The 24,378-nt window shown below is 41.5% G+C and overlaps 1 protein-coding gene across 2 annotated transcripts in view; it reads left to right on the top strand.

Moving 5' to 3' along the window:
* The first annotated feature begins 557 nt into the window (after nt 1–557).
* Nucleotides 558–24,378, top strand: part of ANKRD55 (ankyrin repeat domain 55) — a 47,626-nt gene continuing 23,805 nt past the window's right edge. For both annotated transcript variants that reach the window (XM_087759830.1, XM_009466266.2), the window contains exons 1-6: nt 558–695; nt 7,323–7,445; nt 9,301–9,431; nt 11,526–11,635; nt 14,994–15,054; nt 18,619–18,747. In XM_087759830.1, coding sequence (XP_087615956.1) covers nt 656–695; nt 7,323–7,445; nt 9,301–9,431; nt 11,526–11,635; nt 14,994–15,054; nt 18,619–18,747 — 594 coding nt within the window. In that variant the 5' untranslated portion in view covers nt 558–655. The remainder of the gene's footprint in view (nt 696–7,322; nt 7,446–9,300; nt 9,432–11,525; nt 11,636–14,993; nt 15,055–18,618; nt 18,748–24,378) is intronic.

Raw genomic sequence — 24,378 nt, 5'->3', positions numbered from 1 at the left:
TGTACTTTAACTAACTGTAATTGGGTAGTACTAAACTAAGGTAGAAAGGGCTTGCTGATTTGTATTCTCCATGCAGGAGTTAAATCAGGAAATAGGTAATCTCTGAAAACATGATTTGAGAAGCCATCCTCACACAGATGCTGACAGCACCGTGGTACCGGCAGCCGGCCCACCAGGCTGCCCGTGGGCACAACACATGCGGCTGGGCCAGCACAGCAAGGATGCCCGCACCCGACCTGCGCTGGCAGCTCTGCACATGCTCCGTCTGCCAGCCAAGTCCCACTCACCCTCCCAGGCTTGTTTGTCTACGGGCAGCGCGCGGCTGCTGAGGCTGGGTGAGCTGCAGCATCTCCCAGAGCTGCTCGTCGGCAGTTTCACTCGCTGAAGCTAAGACGTTTTTCAGAAGCTCAGTTAAGCTTCCAGGGATGTCATTTTAAGAGGGTCCATAACAAACAGAACATACCGTTCCCATCGGGCCAGTGATAATGTCCTTGCTTTGACAACAACCTGCAGCCGTAAAGCGCATTTAATTCTCTCACAAGAAGATTGGCGACAGCTATCGTGGCATTGTTTACTGTAATATATGGGATTCTTCCCTGAGAACCCTGGAGATGGCATTTGTCTGGTCTGGTTGTAAATAATGAGATAGACCACAATGGATTTCAGTTCCTCATCAGTGTTTGATCAGCACAAAGGTAAGTCACCTGCTACTAATTTCAAAATCCTCCCATCCTCCCATGCCTCACATGCATATGTACTAAGATTACTTCACAGAATGAATAACAAGAATTTTTGGAAAAGACCAGGTGTCACAGAGATTTATTTTGGTTACACATGAAGGAATTTCTTCCATCAGTTTTAGACATGGGTAGTTCAGCCTATTGCTACAGTGATTTTTAAAAATAAAATTTTTCAGCAGAATAGCAACAGCATCTGATTGGTCTTATGCTTAGCATTGAGAGATGTATGTATATATTTATTGTTTATATTATGTATTGGTCCTTTTATGGAGATATATATAAAAACAATTGCAATATTAGCAAACACAGCAGTTTAAAATGGAGTAAAAATTTAGGAAAAGCTGATTTTCATAAGTCTACTAGTTTGTATACATTAAAAAGACTAGATGCTGACAAGTGATTGACTTTGCTTCAGCAAATCTTAGCTGTATAGGTAAGTATTGCCATAATTGTGTATTTAAGTGTATTTAAGTTATCTTTAAAATCCCCAACATGAAGATTTTCTACATGGTAAGGTTGCTATGGAAATACAAATGTCTCTTTCTTGTCTGTTTTTAAGTTAAATGGTTGAATTTCATGTCTTTATTTGCTGATACAAGCTTTTATGTCTTACGGCTTAATCCACTACAGGGAATGTGGTGGCATTCCTTTTGTGTTCCCAAAGCAGGAAGCTGTCATTGTTTGATTATCTGTATTGCAACAAATTTCTCTTTAAGTCAGCTTGCCAAATAATTTGTGTACAGTGCCCACAGTTTCCAGTGCACACCTGCAAAGTGCCCAAGCTGACATGGCCGTGCTGGCCCCACAACGAAGGTGCTGCCTGTAGAAAAAAGATGAAGGGCAAGAGGAAGACAGATGCTGCGGTGCCTTTTGGGCGGCTGGGTTGCACAGGTTGTACTTTTGTGCTTGCCTATGCTTCTTTGGTGAACCCAAAGTAAATACGCTCCATGTAAAGCAGTGGACTTATGGCTGCCTTTTAGCCACAGTAGCGCCCAAAGCCTCAAGCAAGTCTTGCGAGTACTGGTCTACACCAGCCCAGCCAGGACGCCCCCAAGCAGATGGGGAAGAGTGGGAAGCCACCAAGCAAAACTGAGTGATAAGAGACAAAAACTACTACCAGTAAGGATAAAGGAGGAAGGGAAGTGCACCGGGAGAAGGGGGATCTGTACTGCAGGAATAGAGACAGGTGCTCCTAGGTCATGTGCAAATGACAGAAGGAGCATTTTCCCCAATAGGACAGACGTGTGGGGCTGACTGAGCTTCTGCAGCTCAAAAGAGCTGTTCTCAAGCTCTCCTTCTGCAGGCACTACGAGTATGCTCTGTGCCACACTCTGAACCAGCAGTGCTCAGACTGAGGAGGGAGAGAGGAAACCCTGCACACTCAGTGCTGTGGGGGTGGCTGCCAGGGAGCCGGTGGAAGTGGTGCCAGCAATGAGGCTGGAATATGACCAGGGCTGGAGAAGGAGAAGTCAAGTCACCAGATGGATAAGGGGACAGACAGCAATGCAGGAGACCACTGACCCAAACCACCTTACCTGGCTAGAAGTGAGAGAGCTTGGAGGCAACATCTGCCTGTACTTCCCCTTGCTCCTAATCTGCAGCCCCTCCTCCTGCCAGGCCACTCTCCACACTGACCCATCCTTATTCCTGTCCAGCATCATCTTCAACCCCATGTCACACTCCACTCGCAGCACGCCCCCAGCAATAGGGTCCCCTCCAGATAAATTCATCATCTCCCCTCCACCACCACTGCAGGGATGCTGGCTCATTAGAGGATTTGTGACTTATGGTTTGCCTTCCCTGCCAGCTGTGTGGGAGGCAGATGGGGAGCAGGAGCAGACAACACACCATAATGGGACACTGAACCCACTGGTTATCATTAAAAGAAAGCTCTATTCAAAATTTACAGTGTATGGTGGATTTTATCTAAATAGCATGTTAGTGTCTTGGAACACTACTGATTTAAGCAGGCATAATTTTTTTTTAGCAAAGAAAAGGGGAATATCTTTCACTGGAGCAATTAGAAGAATACAGACTAGCTTTCAAACACACCAGATCAGTATCTGTTGGTCCAATAAAATAATCTAACCCTTCCTACAAACCCTTTCTCCACCCCACACATCAGAAAACTATCCTAGCTACAGATCAAAAAACAGCATTCCAGGCTTGAAAATCATACTGTCTCTTTGCAACACTTCCTATGGTACTGCTCATTGATATCTTATAATACTTATCAATAGTAACAGCAGTAGCGATGTGGAACTTAAAGCAGCCAAACAACGTCAGAAACCCCTCCCCTCCTAATACTGTTTGGTGCCATTAAAATGTGTGCTCTACCCAGCTTCAAATATTTACCATTTAAACAGAGAAGCTAGACAAAGGCCTGGACTGGTACATTCGCAGCGAGGCACACATAGGGATTATTACGTTGTTAAGCAATCAATAAATCCATAATGTTAGAGAGCGAGTTACAATTTCCAAAAACTGCACTCATCCACCTCCCGCTGACCCTTGACACTGACATGCTGAAATCACATAAACTGCCTCGTATTGTGTCCTGCTGACAAGCTGTGGGAAATCGCATAAGGCATTTGGCTACCGGTGGAGACAAGAGGGTTTACAGGAAAGAGGGGAGTAAATTGTATACATAAATATTTTTTCTTCACAATGAACATAAATCATCCTGTTATCCAGCCTTTGGTTTTCAAAACTTAGTGTTTTAGCAAGGTCTAAATCAGTCATTGTCAAGACCATGTACACTAAGCTGCAGCAGATTTATTTAAACCTTAAAAATCCAGTGCAGGAGAAAGCATGCACTTACGTACATCTAACGTGCACTTTGTAAAACCACACATCAGCCAACATCGCAAATCATGTAAAACATGCATTCTTCATAGGAAAGTCAGAGGAGAATTAATTGTCACAAGCAGTGTAATTTGATTGCTCTGAATCCTGTGATCATTCTGCATATTTATGTACCCCCTTTTCTGACCAATTACTTTGTCTCAAAGAAATGATGCGCTTTTAAAACACTGCAGCTTATTTCAGATAGATTGGCTTTTAACTTTGATTCTTTCGGAGGATTTTAGCTACAAAAGATGTCACAACCCTGTACGTCTTTTGGTCTTTCCTCACTAAGATTCTTCTAGACCTTTCTATACCACTGTCATGCCAGCCTGCAGGTTCTCCTTACCCTCACTCCATACGCAGGCTCTTAGTTGGACCTTCTGCCTTCCTGAAGCTGACTGACAGCTTCCTTTCACCAGTAGCACAGCGATTTTCCAAAATAAAATGTAAAATGTATCTGAAATGGCACCAGTACTCACTGGCGCTTACATAACTGCAAGATAACAAATGCTAACGCATTTGAAGATGGAAGGTCAGGCATTTGGCTGTTCACAATCCCGTTATTCCGCGTGGTGCTGGTGCCCCAGCTGCAGCTGAGCTCCCCAGCAGGATAAGCTCACAGAGGGGGGCACAAGTGCTCAGTACTTCACTGTCCTCTTCTGCAAAATGCCTGCTCTCTGAATCATTCCTCTTCTGCCCAGGAAGGTGTCTGCAAAAAGAAATGGCCTACAAGCTTTGCGCCCATGCCCCCTCATTCCTTGACAGGGTCACTGGAGGAAGGTGAAGTGGGAGATGTTGTGTCACCTGGAGCCAAGTGCATCCAGCATAAATGACATCCAAGCCCTCCTGGCATTTCCTGCTCCCTGTCATGTGAAGCATCAGAAGACCACGCATCTGTCTTCCTCCTCACCCCCCACCCAAAGCCACACAGGTCATGTTAAAGACACCCCACTTTAAATCGTGTCATCCTCAGAAAAGGAATTAGTGTCAGTCTACTTCATGTCAGATGCGCAACATGGGCGCTCATCAATTCCTCCTGGCCCAGTCTGCCTCGCCAGCAGGGTGACAGCCTGCTCCATCTGCCTCTCCTTGCTCTAACAGCTAGGACTCATGGATGGGGAACTGTGAATCTTGGATGTGGCTTCATGCCATCATCCTTCACCAGGAGTGGAGCCCATGTCCTGTGAGAGCAGGCATGGGGAAAACAACTTTGTTCATTCATCCATCTATCCATTCATTCAGAGTTTTGCTTCCTCTCCTCGTACAAAAGGATAATTGCTCTTGGGAAAGCAGATTCAGCCCAGCACAAGCAAAGGCACAGGGGAGAAGGTGTTTTGGGTTTTGTTAGATGAAAAAGGGCAGAACGAGTCAGGGACCCACATGCAGGTGTGCATCCATGTCCTCATCTTTCTGTCATCCTGCCCCCCGGGTAAGCAACTGCTCTGCTCTGGAGATGCAGAGTTTCCTTTTGTGGCTGGATTGCACTGCTTCTAACTCACAGCAGGAAAATTTAACAGTATTTACAAGGCTAAACGGCAAAAAGTACAAAATTTACATGCGTAATGCATAAAAGGAGGTGAGGCCCCCTCTGATCCACTGTCTGTCTCAGTACATGTAATGGTTTCTTTCCCAAAGCCAGCAGCATCTTCTCTGTACCATTCCCATGCAATAATCACCACATGCGGCTGTGAGAGGAGCTGTGTCGGTGCTTGTGGCTGGCACCTCCTGCGTACCTGCAGACACTGGCCAAGAGGAGCAACACAAGCAATGAACCTCTGCCTTGACTCCTTGCCTTCCACCCAGCCCATACTACTCGCCTCTTTGAGTAAGGGACTAGCTCAGACTTGAGGTTGTTATTAACACGTCTTTGCTGAGTTTACTGATTGTAAGAGTAGTCTGCAGATCTGGCATGATAAGGAAATCTGATTAATGGGCCCTGTGGTAAAGTCACTTCTTTTTTCATATACTGATGATGACTCTCCAGAGGCAATGACTCTTAGTCTCTCCTGATCGCCCAAGCACACAGGTCAAAGTTTCTGAGACAAATGAACAGTTCCCTCAGTAATAGACTCCCCAATAGAATTAAAATCAAGTTAACATTTTTAATTTACGGATTTTATCAAATGTGTAAAAGACCAGCTAGAAGAGAGAAAAAAAACTAAATTCTCTTCAGTTGAGTAGTGATGGAGAGGGAATCTGCACACTGGTGAAGGCAGATTTAACATCAGCTTTCTAGTTTTCCCAAGCCCACAAGCAGAACTCCAGCTTTGACAGACTAACCTTTCCCAGGGTAACAGCTGATTGCGTTTCCATGGCAGCCAAGTTTTGAAGTCGAGAGTGATGATTGCATCCCGGGGAGAGAAGGTCACATGTGGGGAATTATGCTGGGTTGTAAACCCCAGCATGGAGCTCATGCGAGTTCAGCTGCAACAATGTCTGATCACAGCGTGAATAGTGTGCCTAATACTTTAAAATTATCTTTAAAGACCTTCTATTGCTCAAAAATATATATGACAATGTTTAAAATATAATTTATGTCACTGTGTTAATAATAATGTATTATTTGATTATGAAAAAGACTTTTTACAAACTTTTCAAATTATCTTTAAACCATCTCCCTTTTTTCTGCACAGCTTACGTAGTTATGCTATCTCCAGAAGACATGACAGTAAGGATAAGTCACCCGTCACTTAATCTGTCTTTCCTTTGATCAACTCTTCAGTGTGATTTAGGCGTCAGTTTTACTTTGTCTTGCTAACAAGGTACTGCAGTGGCTGGACAAATGTTATCCTTTGTAGCTCTGACCCTCAGCCACAGTGAACTGCACAGCTCACTGCAGCTGTACTTTTTGAGCTAATAGAGATCAGAAACTCTTTTTAAAATTAAACATGAGACTGTGGCTGACCAACAATACACACGTAGAGCATTTTACCGTTACATCGGATTTGACCTTGCACCAAAACATCAACTCTTTTTACTCCTGGAGTTAACAGCTTAATAGTCCACTTGAAGCCAAAGGAGGTGTAGGCATGTGGAGCATGGGATGACCAGTCTGGAAGGAAGCTACAAGTAAAGAGAGAATCATCGCATTAATTCCTCTAGAAACAAAAATCTGAGGAGTGTTCAGGAACAGGTCCTGCAAGGCATCTGCTTTGAATAATACCTCATACTGTAATTGCCAAAGACAATAAACTGCTCCTGGGTTCCAAGCAATAGTCCACCTTTCCTTTTTGCAGGAATTATTAACACAAACCATTGCTGCCAGAAGTTCACTCTCCTGAGAAGAGAATTCCCCTGGACACCGCAGGGAAAGAAAGTGAAAAGCCTCAATCTTCTGACTGGTGCAAGGATAACACTGAAACTGAAAACACCTGTGTCCTGATTTCATCCTATCTCATAAAAGTGTAGCCAGCAATATTATGAGCTAGTTCAGTTATTAGTTCATTGTTTCTCAAGTCATGTTACATTAATGTTAGTATGATTTCTTATAAGAAGTGGAAACTTTCCAGAAGTTTTCTTATGTTCTCTCAGTGTCTATGTCTGACAGTTTTTGGAAGAAGTTATAAAAAAAAACAAGTTTCAGATGACTAACAAAACCCACAGTGCTGTTTAGATACACTTTGTTCCACCTCGAGTTATACAGCCATAAAAACTCAGTGAAATAAGATGATTATTTTCACTGTTAATCATTTGTACTTGCTCTCTGCTTACTCATGGAGTACTCCTCCCCTGCAGGTGATGCAGCAGAAGAGATTGACTTGACTGTGGTTTACCAAGCAGCAGCTAATGGCGATGTGAACACACTAACTGCAGTGATTCGAGAAGATCCTTCCATCCTGGAGTGCTGCGACGGCGAGGGTAAATGAAGGCTGAGCTTGTTCTCAGGGGATTAATTGCTTCAGTTTGCAACTAAATTTTCCACTTTTTATCCTGATTTTTGTGTTCAGCAAATTATATTTAGTAGCAGAATATGGGAAATTTGAATTATTCTTTGGAACATCCACTGGAAATGCTCAGTTTGGATACTTCTTTCCCCCTGTGAGATTTTTTATATGGATACAAATAAGTTGTTTTGCTATAATCAGACAGTACTTTATCATGAAGCTATTTTATCTTCTTTAGGGAGATGCTGAGAAATTGTTGTCATTTCAGGAAGGGAAAAGAATAATTTTTATCAAAGCCAAATGCTATACATTCTGCACATCCCTAGAGTAGAGGGTTACGGTCTTTTACACTTAAAAAGTATGTGTACAGACAAAGTTTGAATAATTTTGTCGTGTAATGGTTTGCCAAAGGGTTGGTTTTACAATGTGCAGTGATCTAAATAATCTGTTTTATCTCTGAGACTGTGCTCCTTTTCACTTTGTGTTCAGGTTACTATTTAATGTTATTACAAAGTGCTGTCCATTGGATGGGTTTTATATGCACCTATTTCCCAAGTGAACTAGAGCCACAGATCTCTGGAAGCTTCTCTCAAGGAAGACTTTGTTTATTCAAAAGTATTTTTTTATTGCAGTTTCTTTTAAAGGGTCCATATGAACACGGTCTATTCTAATCTTTACCAGCTTTTACGAAGTTACCGATTTTTCCTACACTTTAAACCAGACATCGTCGCTGTTATCTTCAAAATTTCTATTGGTCAGTAGGGAAAATGCTTAATCAAGCTAAAGTGCTCAGTCCAGATCTTTCATGGGAGAGGGACTAGGTATGAGGGGCAGTGGGTGGAAATAGACTGATCAGCAAAAGGAAGTATTTCAGCTCCAGAACAAAGCTGTTGGCTAGGTTGTACATACAAATGTAACTAAAGACCGGTCTTGCAAGACAAAACATATGGCTCATATCCTACACATATGGCAGAGTCTGCATAACCTCAGGTTGAGTAGCGCGCATTTGCTCAGCAGTCTCATTGAATCCAGTAAGAATAATTATTCTTCAGTTGTGTCTGAAGTTCCTAGTAGTCTTATAGTTTCTAATATTCATGTTTATTCCAGCTTAGTCATTTTAAATTGTTTTGTCAGATTCTGCAGGAAAATCTCTTGCTGTTATTCAGCAGTTAACAGAATGGAAGGAAGAGGAAGCAAATAAAACATATCGCAATACTTCATGATGAAATTTGAGTATTAGGTTTGAATGTAGATATCAGGTTTTTTCCAGCACAGAAACTGTTTGCAGATTATAAAATAAGTTCTCATGACAACAGAAAATAATATATTCTAGAGCAAATCCAGTCTTTAAAATAAGTTGTTGTCTACATAAAGCATCAACTCACACACATACAGCTTTGCACAAGACAGAGCTTGACTTCATAGATCTTTTGATTACATAGAGACAGAATGAAGCTGGGCTTTGAGAAAATTAGCCAAGCACCATCTGGCTACTAGTCACTCTAAAGAATATCAACCTCCAAAATGGTGTACAAAGCCAACAATTCATATTGGGAGCTTGTCAACAGAAAAACACTTTTCTCTCCAGAAGTAGAGTTAATGAGGCAAGGCTTTTGCTAATGAAGTCATGCTCTTTTTAAAATCAGTGGTCAGTAACTGGCATAGCAGTTGCTTCCTGCCTGCAAAAAGCTGAGTACAACTGTTGGACAGTTGTCAGAGAAAAGATTTGTTAATTTGCCAGTGCTAACATTAGCAAATAAGAAAACATCTCTATCTTATGGCTTTGACAAAATAAAAATTGTAAAAGAATGTTTGACTTTCTTCCCCAGGTTGCACACCTTTGATGCATGCTGTGTCAGGACGCCAGGTTGATACAGTGAAGCTTCTGTTGAAGATGGGAGCCAATATTAATACTCAAGATGCTTGTGGACGTACCAGTTTATCTCTGGCAACTTATCTGGTACCAAGACTTGGGGGAGAAGGATGGAAAGATAGATGGAGTGAAGGGAGTAAATGTGCAGACCAAATAAGGTTTCTGTTTATACTACAGAAAGAAAAAAGTACAAAACACTTGGTTCTAGACAACAGTGAAACTGTAGACTTTACTATAATGCAAAGCCAGAAGCAATGATTATTCGAAAAGGATCAGGACTCCGGTCAGAGCGTCAATTCTCTTTCAGGTTGTAAAATCGGTGCATGGTATGGGGATCTCACTAGGTCCAGAGTCCTTTGTGTTGTTTCAAGAAAGCCACTTGTTTCTGTGCACTGGAAAGCCCACTCTCATTCTTAATATGAATTGAATTTTCCCCTCCCACTGTCAGCATCAGATTTTTATGCTCCAGAGAGGGCATTCCTATCTCAGATTCTGGTGGTCAGCAGGCATGTCTTCTGGCACACCACATGAGCCAGGGCATTGCTTTTTTTCACTATAGTGCTGGACCTTGGATGGGCAGGTTAAGAACTTAAGTTCAGGGTGCTGCAGATGCCAGTGCAGATACTCAGATCATAAGCAATCCCATCCCCCAACCAACCCACATGCAAGCAATAGTAGGGGAAGACTTCCCATTGAGAAGTTTGGGAAGGGAGATGTGGTGGTCTCTGTCTGAAGCACACGAGGATGGTCCTCTTCTCCTTAGTCTTCTACTCCTTGCTGGAGGGAATTCAGGATTTGGAGAGAGGATGTGAACCAAGTCAGTTGGGCAGAGGAGTTGACCATGGGCTTCCGTTATTAGTTGGACAGAAAGGAGGAAGGAATGTTCACCCTTGCTGCGTAGTATGAGTTATGGCTGGATGACAGCCAGTTCATTTAAACAGATACTGTGGCAGCCTAATTAAATCACATCCCTTGCATCTAGTTTCTTCCTGCAAATTCAGGACAAAAACAATGCTTCTGCTCAGCTATGCGATATTCAGCCAGAAAATAAGTGTAGAAAATAGCAAAACAGGCAGTCTCATTCAGTGCAAGGAGCATGCCCCACTTACTTGAGAATAAACATTTCCTCTGCCAGATATTTTAAAAAAATCCCATAATTAGTGTCATGCTCCTTTTTTCCTTCCTCTTTTCCCAGAGGGGAAAAAATATTCTTTGAAAAAAAAGAAATGACTGGAAAAGATTTAAACCACCCAGGCTTCGAAGTTTCCATTTCTGTTTCTGTGATGGATATAATCAGAGGTCTAGAGAGGATTTGGCTGTGATGTCTGTCCAAAGAACTGAATTCAGCAGAGCTCCACAGTCACAATCACATGCAGAATTCGGTGGTCTTGTACTTCCACCAGGAGCTGCAACAGGGATCATTTGATTCCATCATTCCGCACCTTTTCCCTGTAAATGCTGGTAACGCCGATCTGATGTAGCTCATACGGGAGGGAAGAGTCTTTATCGATTGCCTGTGGAGGTTTGAACAAAACAAACGCATGCTTGATTGCCCTGGGACTTAAGTATACGCTGAAAGATTTATGCAGTCACAACCAGATTTTTTACTTGCTTTTTTGTTGAGGTGATCAATGGAAGGTTTTAGTCGAAGAGGCTATTCATCCCATCTGTTTTGGTGCTGTTTTCAGTCTAACATTGTCACTACTTCGAACTTCTGTAACAATGTTTATAAGACCACACTCTAAAGATTTTTACTATTGATTTGCCATCCCTGCTAAAGTCTCATAAAGGAAATGAGATTAAGTGCTCATGGTATTGATTTAACCTAGCATAATTACATCTACATGCAGGAATACGTGTAGCATTTGCTAGTGATAAAGGAATTAGCAGGTTTTTAATCACTGTTTACTCAGTCAGTACTTGCCACAGCTGCAGAAAAACTGAAATGCAGTGTAAAGAAAACACCTTATCACAGAAATGAATGATTGAGCTAGTCTGAGACTTGAACTCCAAAAGGGAACTGCTCTCAGTGCTGAGAGACCTTTATTGGGGAAAATAAACATCAGTTCCTCTGCTGGCAGAAACAGCTACAGTCACACATGGATGCCAGAACCACCAAGCAAAGATCTGGCCTGATGTATTTCACTTTCCTGTTTGACATACTCTCAATTTCTTTTTCAGGGCTGGCTGGAAGGCTGTGTCAGCCTGCTCAGAAATGGTGCTAAGCAGAACATACCTGACAAAAATGGGAGGTTGCCACTGCACGCTGCTACTGCAGAGCCTGACGTGAGGTATGTCCCAGGCTCCAACAGCATTTGCTGGTTGAATCTCAGCAGGTGGTCACTAACACAAGCTACCCAGCGCAAAGGGGAGCCCGTGTCAGAAAGGTTAGCTGTGACAGTTACTCTTGTGACTTGCTCCTTTGTTTAGTGGTTATCATAAAGGGGGTAGAGAAGGGGGAAAAGCATTGTACAACACTTGTGTAACAGAGATATATGGACAAGTAAGGTGAGAAGGCTGGTTTAAGATCACAACGGCAGGAGGGAAAAAAAAGATTATAATAAAGGTTGAAACTCTGGGCTTCCCCTGACCTGCCACCTCCCCACAAGAAATATTACAAGCAGCTCCTTCTCTGGACTTCTCCTCCAAGTAGCATGGCAAATGTGAGAAAAGTTTTCCACATGACAACCTCTTTCAGAGCCCCCAGTGTAAAGGGGAAGCTGAGGTTTGGTGGACTGGCTCATTTTTAACTACTTTTACTGAAGATGGAGTAACAGCTACAGAGTGTCTTCACAAGAAGTTTTAAGAAAGATCCTCTTTGTCTCATTCCAGCCTGTGATAATAGGAATGTTTAACAAATTCCGACTTGTACATTTGAATAAATTCACTCAAAAAACTCCCCTAAGTTCATCATGTCTGGAGGGACAGGAAGACAGTAGAGACAGGTAAAACATTCAGTAAATGCAAAATGTTCATGTGACTTAATCACTGAGTCTACGGTTTTGCTGCTGTTGCCATATCAGACTAGCCCAGACCTCTGTGCATTTCTGCTGATCTTGCTCTCCAGCCTTTTTTAACAGCTTTATTCATTTTCCACGTTATCATTGCTTTTCATGCATCACTTGGAGAGAATAGTTTGAGGTTTCTGCAAAAGTACGGGTCACTGTCATTAAACAAAGCCTCCAAAGAAAAAAGACAATGTTTGTACAACACTGCACATGCTGCCACTTGAAAGGGAACAGTAATCTACTTTACCAGCAGCACACAGGGTTCCCTGAATGTTTTTCACATTCTCCATGGATACGGGCAGACCTTTGCTCCGCACAGGAGTTTACCAGCTGCTCAATTCCTGTTCCTCTGCCTTGTCACTGGGTTTGCCCCATGTCCAGAAGACATGCTTGGAGCACTGAGGGAGAAGCTTTTCCATCACGGTCACTGTCACTCTCTCAAATCCCATGTTGTTGCCAAAAGGGTATATGCAGTGGCCAGCTATGAAATGCTTTTTCAGCCAAGTTTGAAAGCTGGCAGCCCACTACTACAACCCCATGTGCTGGAGGCAGCACATGGACCACACGGAAAGACAGAGACAGTGATCAGCCAATTTATGTATTGATTTGATAATTGATTTATGTGCTTCAGTGTGTTCCACAGAGCGTAAGAGGAAAGCTCTAAAAAGAATCCATGGAATTCCTGATCTATGCCTTTTAGAGTAGATATTGGAGAAATCTCAGCTGCGTGGCTGAATATCTACATATTTGAGTGGTAGCAGTTATGTTGGCATAATGGTCTAAGGATGTAAGTGAGACAAAGTTTGTTGTTGATAGAGGTTTTACACTCAAAGAATGAGATTTCCTTCACATGCACTGGTTTCATTTATTATATCTGGGGTTAAACTACAGAATCATGTATCAGATTATAAAACTGTGATAAATGGGTTTTACAGCATATTATGGTTATCACACTTTCTTTCTGCTCATTAGTCCATTTTTACCCAGACCTGTTTTCAGATACTGAATTTCTGAGATTCTGAGTCCTTGTGCCAAATGACCACAAAATGTCTCTTCCTTTTTACCAATTTTTACCAAACTAATCACAGCAATCCTAAAATGTCATTCTTTTCAGAGTTCGTATAGTATGACTCCATTATGCCATTGGTTGTGTGATTCAGAAAAGGAGGTGTAACACCCCTCTTCTACAAGTATTTGTATCCAGATCCACTGGGATCTGCCCAGTCTTCACCATTTAGGGATATTCTAGTTAGAAGAAAATTAAATTTGGACTTCTGTCTGGCACCTGAAGATGGTATTACTAACGGGTAAACTTTTTCACGTGCAGAATTGCCCGAATCATCCCTAAGCAACTGTAAATGTCTTTCTTTTGAATAATTTACATTATTCAAATGTTTATTACTGGAGGGGGCAGGGAGAACAAATTTGTCGTCAACATTCTCAACTTGATCTGATCCACACACCTGAGCACAGTTCAATCCAGAAAACATATTGGAAGTTTTTGAAGATTGTCCTGATGAAAAGCAGCAAAAGATTTTCATTCAGTCTCCTATGCATGAGAATGTATGCATGGTTGTATACATTTATCTGTGCAATATCTGAGTTCCCTCCTTGACACTTCATCATGTTTTAATTTCCTTGCAAAACAGCATGTCTTTTAAATGTCCATGTTTTGAAGTTTTCTAGCAAATTCACACCTTCAGATGAGCCACAGATTTGCATTATGATCTTATCTAGGGATCCACTAAGGATATATCTTTCCTTTTGTTAGAATCATAAGAACTGTACACGTCAGGATCTATGCTATTTGGCTTTGTTACAGCCTGTGTCAGGATGGTCCATTTCCATGGTCCACTCATGTACGTGATCCAAACATTTAGCATCCTACTATACACTATACACAACCATCTTTGCCAAACCTGTGGTGATTTAAGAACATCTTCAGAGGATACCAAAAGGAAAAGAAAAGCAAAATCCATGCAGTGTTAAAAATATTATTGCACTTGAATAATATTTTCTGTAACCATTTTATAGTAACTATTCCTTCCACCAGAGGGGAGTGTTTGTAGTCTGACATTCTATAAAATGTGAACCAATGCATTGCTCTGGTTTATACCATAACAATGGCCGTAACCCAGCAAACACACTGTAAGGCCTTGTAAAATACTATTGGTTTGTATGGGTGTAAATATGTAGTATGCATGCATACACACACACACAAACACATACACAACATCACATTACTCCCAGAGTTAAGGAGAGTGAAAAATACTTTTAGAAACTGGTCATTAGCATTTCTGTTTGTTTAAAACTTTATAAAATAGGATGACAGTGAATTGCTAAGCTACCAAAAACTGCAAACGTATAGTATTACACACGCTGATTCTAGCCTGGCAATCAGCACAGGAATTGTTCCTAGTGGATCTGGTTTTAATTCCCAGCACTAAACTTCTGTTGTTACAGGAAGCCATGAAGTCCTATTTGCTTTTCTAGTATGACAAAGCTCAGACCTAAGATTCTGACCTGTGCCCATCACTAATACTGATTTTTCTTGAAATTGCATGTTTTGTTTCTCAAAAAATGTCAATTTTTCAGGTTTAGTCAGGAGTACAGCACACTGATTATGTCATTGCTTCCGCAGGCTTCTGAACGTGCTTCTGCAGCAGTCAAATCTTAGTGAAATTAATCATCAGGACAATGAGGTAAGTGAGCTTGTGCTACAAGTCACAGTCCCAGGCTCTAGGGGCATACAGGTCATGCTGTTCAGAAAGAGTCCACTGTACTATCAATTTTATGATGAGACTATGCACTGGTTAAAAATTTCTATAATGCTTCTGCTGAACTCTGCAAAGCATTATCTCATTTTTCCTACTATACGTGATGCACCTTTAGGCTAATATACTGCCAACTATGAGGTACCCTGAATCAGTCTCTTAACTCACTTGCCAAGACATTAATTGCTTTTGATTCTTCTGAAGTTAGACATTGCACTAAATCTTCACCTTTACCAATCATCCCGTAATTAAAGTACTGTTTTCAGGAAAAATACCGGAAAGCTGGTATTACACAGAACAGCCATGGAGCTACAAAAATTTATGCTGTCCTCTGATCCTTAAAGAATTGTGCCCTGCATATATAAGTATATATATAGTGTACACAGGAGAGTGTTAATTTCTCAAATGTGTTCTCCTCCAAACAGAGAAGTCAAGACACATGAGAAACTCTGGATGTCTTTTCATTTGTTTCTCTTCACTCTAACAATTGCTCAAGGACGTCTCTCTTCTCCAGGGTGCCAGAACCGCCGCAGGGCTGCTAATTTTCCCTCTTCCTGTGAACCTTCTTTACCCACTGAATGGTTTGCAGACCCTGCTCACAACAACCTAAACCAGTTGTATGCTTTGTCTTGGTGTAGAATTATGTTGCTAATGAATTGCATGGAACCGTGGATCATCATTTCAAGACGTAATGTTTTGCTGTAATGCATTGCTACATGCAATTTGGAACTTTTAGTCCAGCTCGCTGTCATTTGGCACTGAGAAGATATTTGTTCAAGTGTCAGTACTAAGCCCTGAATGTTTTCTGAAAAATGTGGATCCTCACAAATAATTGCAGCTAATAGAGCTGTTCTCTTGGCATAAGTAAAACACTTCAGTTTTCCCATCTTACACTTGAGAAAAACACACCAATGAATGCATGAACACGTAAACAGTAAGAAATACATCTGGAGGTTTCATAGTTTCCACAACTGTGGCTTTCTGTGGGTTTACTTATGAAGCCTGTGAGATGTGAAGAAACATTCCCTAAAAAAGCCTCGAATCTGGGCAAAACAAGTGTCACACTATATTTCCCACACCCATTTCTCATTTTTTCTCCTTTTATGTCCCCTATTGCTCCTTATTTTTTATAAATGAGCAGTTGTTTGGCTGTCTCACGTTTAATATAAGATTCTGCTGGATCTTCAGCTTTGATAGTTCTGATACCGCTCTCGTGCTTCCTCTCACTAACAGTAGTCTATCTACAGATGCCACTCACGGGTGGTATCACCATGCACAAATCAGATGGGTGCGGGCTAGACAGCCATTGCCTGCTGTAGCAGGCCCACACGTGTGAGCTGCCGCTACAACCAGCTCAATGCTCTTTGCTCAGTTGGGTGCTCCGAAAGGACACGTAGAATGTACAAATTTTTAGAAAAGAAATAGAGAACAAAACAGGAAGCAGCATTATGCTTTGTCTGAATCCTTGGTACACCCAAATCTTGAATGTCGGCTGCAAGAGTAATCTGAAAAAGGATATACAAGAAAAGGAACAGAAAAGGACTAGAAAGATGGTGATACTTATAGAGTAGATTCCTTTAATGGGCAGGATAACAACTAAACAAACTAACTACAATAGGACTTTCAGCTTGGCAACTGTGTAAGAGGGATGATATAATACAAGTCCATGGCATCACAAATTGCATGGAGAAGACGAAAAGAGAATTATTATTAACTGTTTTTTACATCTAAAAGGATGGCGACACCTAAAGAAATTATCAGGCAGCAGTTTTAAAGAAAATGAAAATAATTACTTTTTCAGAAAATGCATCGTTACTGTGTGGAGGTCTGGATGTCATAGGAAGTCTTTAGTCTGATTACCAAATATTAGGTGACTGTATATCATCAGGCCTTGTTTCTTATATTTTCTCCCTGAGCATCTGCTACTGACCTCTCTGAGCTGGATATTGTACTAGAGAGATCTTTGATCCCTACCCACAGTTCTCACGCTGTTATGTTACAGCTCATTCTGCTGGTTACCACAGTAGAAACAGAGAGAAAGTTGATTTTTCAAGGATTTTTTGTCTATATCAACAGACTGAGAGTGCATGACAGAAAGCTGGCCTGGTACTCTGTAGCTTCTCCTCTTTCAGTGATTTTTTGTGCTCTCCAGTACTAGGGCTGAGGACTCATTTCCCAGCTGGAAATCCCTGAAGCCCCACTTCACAGCACTCACAAATACTGAGTGTCCATCAACAGTACTAAGTCCCTTGTGTCAAAACCTTGGTCCACTGACGTCAATGGCAGAGCTCCCATTCATTTCAGTTAGGGCAGGATTTTACCCTCATTTTTGGTTTTACAAAACCAAAACCCCCATGATTAAGCTTTGCAAGCCCTAACTAAAAACAAAACTGCTCTTGTTCAACTGCTCTATTTTGTCATCACCTATACTTAAGCCATCTGGGAACTTGAAAATCCTCGTAAGATACCTGATGAGTGAGAGAAATTAATGTTAGGGCATTCAGCCTTTTAGTTAGAAAATCACTGCCAACAACTTCCACTATTAATGCACTGATAAGCTGTCTGCATCAATGTTTTATAGCTCATACTTTAGTTGAGTTGTTGCCAATTGGCTTTATGAGGTTCTATGTCAAGTTCTAATTTCTTTTCCATTCTACATTTTTTGCTTTTTACCATTTTGGAAATCAGGCAAGACCCTTGAAATGCATTTTCATAAGAGAGAGTTAACAATACCTGCCCAAACTAAAATGTTACCACATCTAAACAACACTAGCAATTTTTAAGAAACACATTGAATGAGTAACTTTATACAGAAAATCTTTAATATTATGGATGTAGCGTAAAATATAGGTGTGTGTAACAATGCTGATGAAGTTGCAAATACAGGCCATGAATTCTCTGATCTACCAAAACTGACTGAACACAGCTAAGATGGAATGAAAATGCAGGTCAATAGCTTACCATTTGCTTTGTTTTCTCCCTAAACAGTAAATATGAGATGTTTAGATTGTGACTTTTCTGTTGACATCACTGGGCCAGTTCCTTTGCTTGCTGACTAGAGCCAGCTAGAATACTTGCTTATAATATTTATTTTGGATCAAAGATAAGACTTAAAATAAATATCACACTGTGTCATGTCAAAGCACCAGTCTAAAACAGGCTTTTCTCACAGGATCCAAACTGAGCAGTGAGGAACCATCCCCCAGCCATCGTGGTCCTGACCATGCATTATTTATAAAAGGCTATAGTCACGTACGAAAGAAGCATTCGTATTTGTATCCATTTTCTGTAATAACTCCAAAAAGCTAATTGCTTGATTCCCCCTTATGACTCCACTAATTCAGAAGCTGTTACTAATTATTCCAAATCAAGAGGGAGAGGGAAGAGTCTGTTGGTCCCGAATGGTTTCAGAACTGTCTAGCTTACCTACAGAGACTTGAAGGGTGCTCCTGTGAGTGACGATTATTTGCTCTCCGGGTTTGTGACTTTCAGGGAATGACTTCACTGCACTGGGCTGCTTTCCACAACAGGCCCCAGCACACCCAGACTCTGCTGCACAAGGGAGCAGACCCGACTCTCGTGGACAAAGACTTCAAAACAGCTCTGCACTGGGCAGTACAGGTGAGCCACGGCCGCAGTTTCACCAGGCAGTTGCTTGAGCTGAGCTGGCTGTTGTGGTGTCCTAAATACTCCAAAAGCAATTATTTCGGCTGTGAAATGAGGAAAATGAATGCTAGGAATGTCCACTAACAGCCCCAACATTTTGCCCGTGGGCACAAATCAAGGATCTAACATCTTCTTTGGAGACAAAGGCATACTTAATACAGGCTCAGCACTGTTGCCCTAAACAAAGTTATCATTTATTTCACTGGGAATATGCGTATGCTTCACGTTGAACTCATGCTTAAATTTTTTCACTAAATCAGGGTTGCAGAAATCAGCAGCTTAAATAGTCTTGCCAAAGGCCTTTGGGAATAAAATAATGTAAACACAAGTTAAAATATATTTAAACAGCTATAGTTGTGGAATAATTAGCTGAAGGGTTGAGGCCCTACTTCTCTGGAGATTAAGGAAGACAAGGAGCCAAACACATTTCCTGTTGAGCTGTATGTTCCTATCTCCTATGCAAAAAACCTGTCAAATTGCTAAAAATTACTCAGGCCATCATTAGAGAAAAAAACCACACAGGTTTAATGTGGCATTAAACACCATATTATGCAACTGGTAGTAAGTGGTCTAAAATATAGCGTAATTTACTAAGTTATGCCTAAACTTCACTGCAGAAAACTTCCTAGGTGAAATTATATAAATACGTTTTTACTTGCTCACTTGCCATAGCAAGTTCCGGTATCAATGTTCAAAACACCTGCACACCAGATAAGCAGAAATAGAACTTGCACGAAAATCCAGTAACATTTTCCTACAATGACTAAATATTTGCATCCTTACCTTTTGGTCTAAGTTCACTCATCTTAAAAAATGTGTCAACAAAGAAATTTAAAAGCTCTGAACTGCCACATACTATATTTGTAAATGAGTAAGGACATCTAGAACGAATAATCTGTTTCCTTCAACCACAGCTTCCCACAGATGGTTCACGTACAATAGGCTGAACTTTAGTTTTTCTGAAGTAGAGGTATATTTTGGCCTCTGCAACGGTTATTATTTCAGTACTAGTTTTGTTCGTCTTTAATCCTAATCAGTCTGAAATTGTGCTACATCCCTTGTTATTTTGCCTTAGGAGGCTAAAGGTATCTACTCTAAAACCTGTTGTGCATTTTTACTAGGCTTACTCCAATGCAGGCTGCTTCCAGCGGGAAATGTCTGAAACTCATGCAAGCTCCTTCAGGCTAGGCAGTGGTCTGGATGATAGCTCTGGGAACAAGCTGTCTCTCAAACAGAAAGACAAAAGGGAATCCCTTTCATATCAGGACCCTCAGAGTTCCCCTCATACCTTACTCTTTCCCTGATTCTGTATTTTGTAAATTTTATTATTTAATTCCACCATTAACTCCCACCTCCACCTTTCTCTCACAAACATGCAGAATAACTCTTGAGAAAGCGGGAAATTAAAACTGCACAAAACCCACTTGGCCTCACGTGGAGGCAAATTACAAATCCCTCTTCTTTCTCCCTTTACTCTGCTCCTAGAAATCAGAGGAAACATGTGCAGCATCACCCCCTTTTTTGTCTTCTTGAGAGATTCCTGCTATGAAGCCTTACAAATTGCTTCTTCCATCCACATACTTCTCCGTATTGTAGGTCCAGAAGGGGCAGTTGAAATACCAGAGCATGGAATAGATTTGTTAGTATTTCTCTTACTCAGGCTTGGCCAAGAAAAAAATACTTTCAGCCAGTGCTCTTTGCTGCCCTATTAGGCCCGGGAGAAATAGATGCTGTGGACAGGCATGACTTTCTCTGCTATGATAGGGACCAGAACATGACCTCTGCTGGGTGAGATTATCATTATGTCTAATAGCTTCCTCCGTGGCTGCTGGAAAGGGGATATTTTTCCTTTAAGAGTTGTATTAATATCTTCAGAGCACAAGAGACTCACAGAGCTCAGGCAGTACCACCTGCAGGGGTTGTTTTTGGCTGAATAGGGCCCTGTGTTTAATTTCATTTTTAAAAATGCAGCAAGGGGAAGACCAGGCACTGCATAGAAACTTGTTTCAGAAGTTGCAGGACAGAGGCAGCTTGCGCACACTGGGCTGAAACACAGAGCGGGACCACATAAAAACCATTGCCCGCCATTCAAAACCAAATTCTCAGGCATGTTTCATAAGAAATAATTGTTTCATGCTGGCTGATCAAAGACCACACGTTTGGCACTTGGTCTGCCATCAGACAAACGGTGGCTGTGGAGTCCTAGCCACGTAACTAGACAGATCTTGCCCACAACAAGGTCTGCTCTACTGAAAAGCTCAAGCCTCCCGCTGCTCGAGTTCATGCCTTCAGTGCAAATGTGTTACATCGGTGTCAGAAACACAGATCATTCTGGTTTGAAATGAGAATCTCTTATGTCACATTCTTTACACATGCAATGTTTTTAAAAGCTGGTGCAGACAGGGCTATATTAGAAGTGTCTCAGGAGGTATTTCTCTCCTTTCATTGCAGCCAGCAATAATTGCTGTAATGAAAAGGAAATACAGCTTTGTAACAAAACCTGTTAACTGATACTGGAACAAAGTGTAAACCTGTTCTAACAGTTCTAGATAATGGTCTCATTGAAATCCTAATAAAATATAGTATATACTATACAGTATACACTATCGTACTACATTTTACTGTATCATAATAGTATTAGTAGCACCTTGGAAATAGCCTGGGAAGATTTGGAGTCTTCCTGCATTGCCTTGCAGTTGCCATGATTTTTACCAGAAGTTTCTTTGTCTCTTTCTTAAAACTCTGGCTCCCAAAGTCATACAATTATGTAAAAATATCAGCTTTCATTTAAAGAATAAGCAAACAATCAAACAAAGATTTTTTCTAAAGTGAAGAAATGCAAACCTCTAGGGATAAAAAGAAGGCAACTAAAAAGAAGCCATTAAAAATAATATTCTGCCATGTGGACCTGCGCTTAGGATTATTTGGAGTGCAAAGTTTTATTATTTCATTCCCCTGTTTCCTGAGAGCAGAACGAAATACCTGTATGTCTTAAACACATTGTAAAAGTAAAGCATAGGCAATTATTCATCTGTGTTTGGCTGAGCAAGTATGGCAGCCTCTCTGTAATTACTTGGAAGGTGAGAGCACGCTTAAATTTCAGGATCTCTACGAATGAATCTCTGTTGCTGCAGGGCATCTCGAGGACACAGCTGGTCACCCAGCCAGGGCAGAGGAAGGGGCCAGGGAAGGCAGTGGTGGCTCAGGGCCAGGGTCTCTCCCAAGGGATCACTGCGCTACTTCTCTCTGCCCAGCACCCCATTTTTTTTCTATGGGCTGCCCATGGTGGAAGAATTCAGAGAGACTTCCAAAGACTTCTTAAAACTTAATGGGTGTTTCTCTATGGCAGACGTTTGTTGTTGCATTAGGCCAGAAAAGGTGCATTTGCTAGGCACGTTGACAGTCTGGTTGGTTTCAGGCAGATTTCTTCCACTGCAAAATTGTACTCATTTTCTCCTTGTTTCATGCAGTTTTCTAGAGATAGCTAGAAAGGGAGAGGAGTGATTTCTTTTTTTATGTCACTAAGCTTTAAAGACAATTTGGACTGCTGGCAAACAAATAAAAAACAGATTCAATTTGCATTTTTTAAGCATACCCTTAAGAACTCCCTTTCTTGTGTAAATATTGTCATTCCAGCAAAGGTACAGCTGTTGCTCATGGAGGCTGGAATGTTGCATAGCAGCAGAGCTCTACAGAGTGAGCTGTCAAGTTGCAAAACAAGGAAGAAAAGAGTTTGCAAATAGTTTTGAGTAAGAAATAAACTTGCTCCAATACCATCAGAAGCCTTTTCGAAAAAGTGCCCTAAACATTCATGACAATGTCTGCAATAGCAAATTAAATGTGCTTGAGTCTTGGCTCTGGCACCAAGGCCAACTATCCCAGGACAGCCTGTGTCCTTACTGCTAAACTCTCTTAATTCTCTAAAACAGGATGGTCATATGCAGACCACTTATTGGGAATGGTCTGTGGCCCACACTAGCTCCTGAAGTATGTCCAGGAACCAGTGGGGAAAGTGTTAATTGGCCCAAGCCAAAACCATGCCAGGGAGGATTTTAAAAATTTTACAGTACAGACAACCAAGTTCCAATGCTCATGGATGTTCCCTACTGCTACTTAGTTTTTTATATAGCTGTAACCTATTTCTCCACTTTCATTTATGTCAGTTCATAAGCCAAAGCCCCTTTTGTGACTTGTACAGCAGTACTGATATACAAACTCATCAGTGCAACCAGATCGTCAGAAAAAACACCTTCACCTGAAATAATTGACTGTTAAACAGTAAGTTCTTCAAGTACGAACATGCTGTTGACAATGTAATTATTCACGCCAATCAAATTTCCAAGGAAATCAATTGCAGAACTCCCACTGAGCTTAGTAGGAATTTGTCTTGGGCAAAACCTGTAGGTGAGTACAGAATAATTGCCAGACCTCTTCCCAGCACACAGTCTATGTGTAGCTCCGCAAGTGGATGCCAGAACATGAGTAATGTACATGCACCACAATTTTTGCATATCTATAAATGTTCTGATCTCCTATGCCTGACAAAAAGGCACTGGAAGACAAACGTTTCCATTTCTCTGATAGTAGTAAGGAAGAAATCCTTATTCTACTGCAGAATAGAAGATGACCTCGTTTTCCAAAGCACATAACCAGTTCATCCAGAGAAAGCAGGCCTCACAACAATGTACTAGCAGGGGAAAGCTGCCAAGTAATTTTAGTCATAGCCATAGTCATTTACACAGTAAATCATACACACTTATTGTAGAAAACTCCAAGTGAAAATAAATTCTCAGAGAGACTTGGCCAGTATTTCATGCAGTTTTTTGTTTGAGCAAAGAGAGGATAAGAGAGGCAGGGACATATGATAGCCATAGAGGTATGCCTTCATGACTGCCTTTGTCATTTGGTAGCTTTTTCCAACACCCACTAAGACTGCTGTGAGGATAAATATTTTAAAAACACCATGTCCCCTAGTTGTACCAGAGGCAGCAGTGCTCTGAGGACCACAGGACAAAGTATCCTGTACAACAACACGTTCTCTTTCCAAGAGTACCACAAAGGCAAGCCAAGCTAGGTCGCTCTGAGTCTGCAAGAGACACTGTCTCAGTGGGTGTCTGAGGCTGAAGCACTAGGGTTAGGAGAAGACAAATGAGCTTCTCTCTGAGCTGGCTGAGTCTCACCAGTGTAAGTACAGCGGCGTCAGTAGAGTTGTTGTTAATTTATATTGGTTTGCCATCAGAAACACACCCTGTGAAGTGCCTGGGCTGCATCCAGGCAACTTCTGGCAAAGTTTCCCTGGCAAGAGGAGAGCTGAAGATGGTATTACGGATTGTTCCTTTCCTCAGCACAGGGCCCAGCTGTCTCTGTCCCCTGAGGGCAGAGAAACCACAGGGTGCTCTGAATTTTTGCACTGGTTTTTCACTGCCAACACAGCCATCCAGCAGCCAGGGCATGGCAGCAGTGGAGATGATAGAGTGAACATGCTTCCATTCCTCAGCTTTCCCTAATCTGGGGTACAGAGCACGGATGCTGGAAGTCCTTAACAATGAGAGAAAGCTCCCATGTGTGCAAAACTCTTCAGCGATC

Source organism: Nipponia nippon, unplaced genomic scaffold (genome assembly GCF_047370975.1).
Source record: "Nipponia nippon isolate SJK-2023a ecotype South Korea unplaced genomic scaffold, ASM4737097v1 scaffold_20, whole genome shotgun sequence".
Lineage (NCBI taxonomy): Eukaryota > Metazoa > Chordata > Aves > Pelecaniformes > Threskiornithidae > Nipponia > Nipponia nippon.
This window is presented reverse-complemented; position numbering and strand designations above follow the sequence as displayed.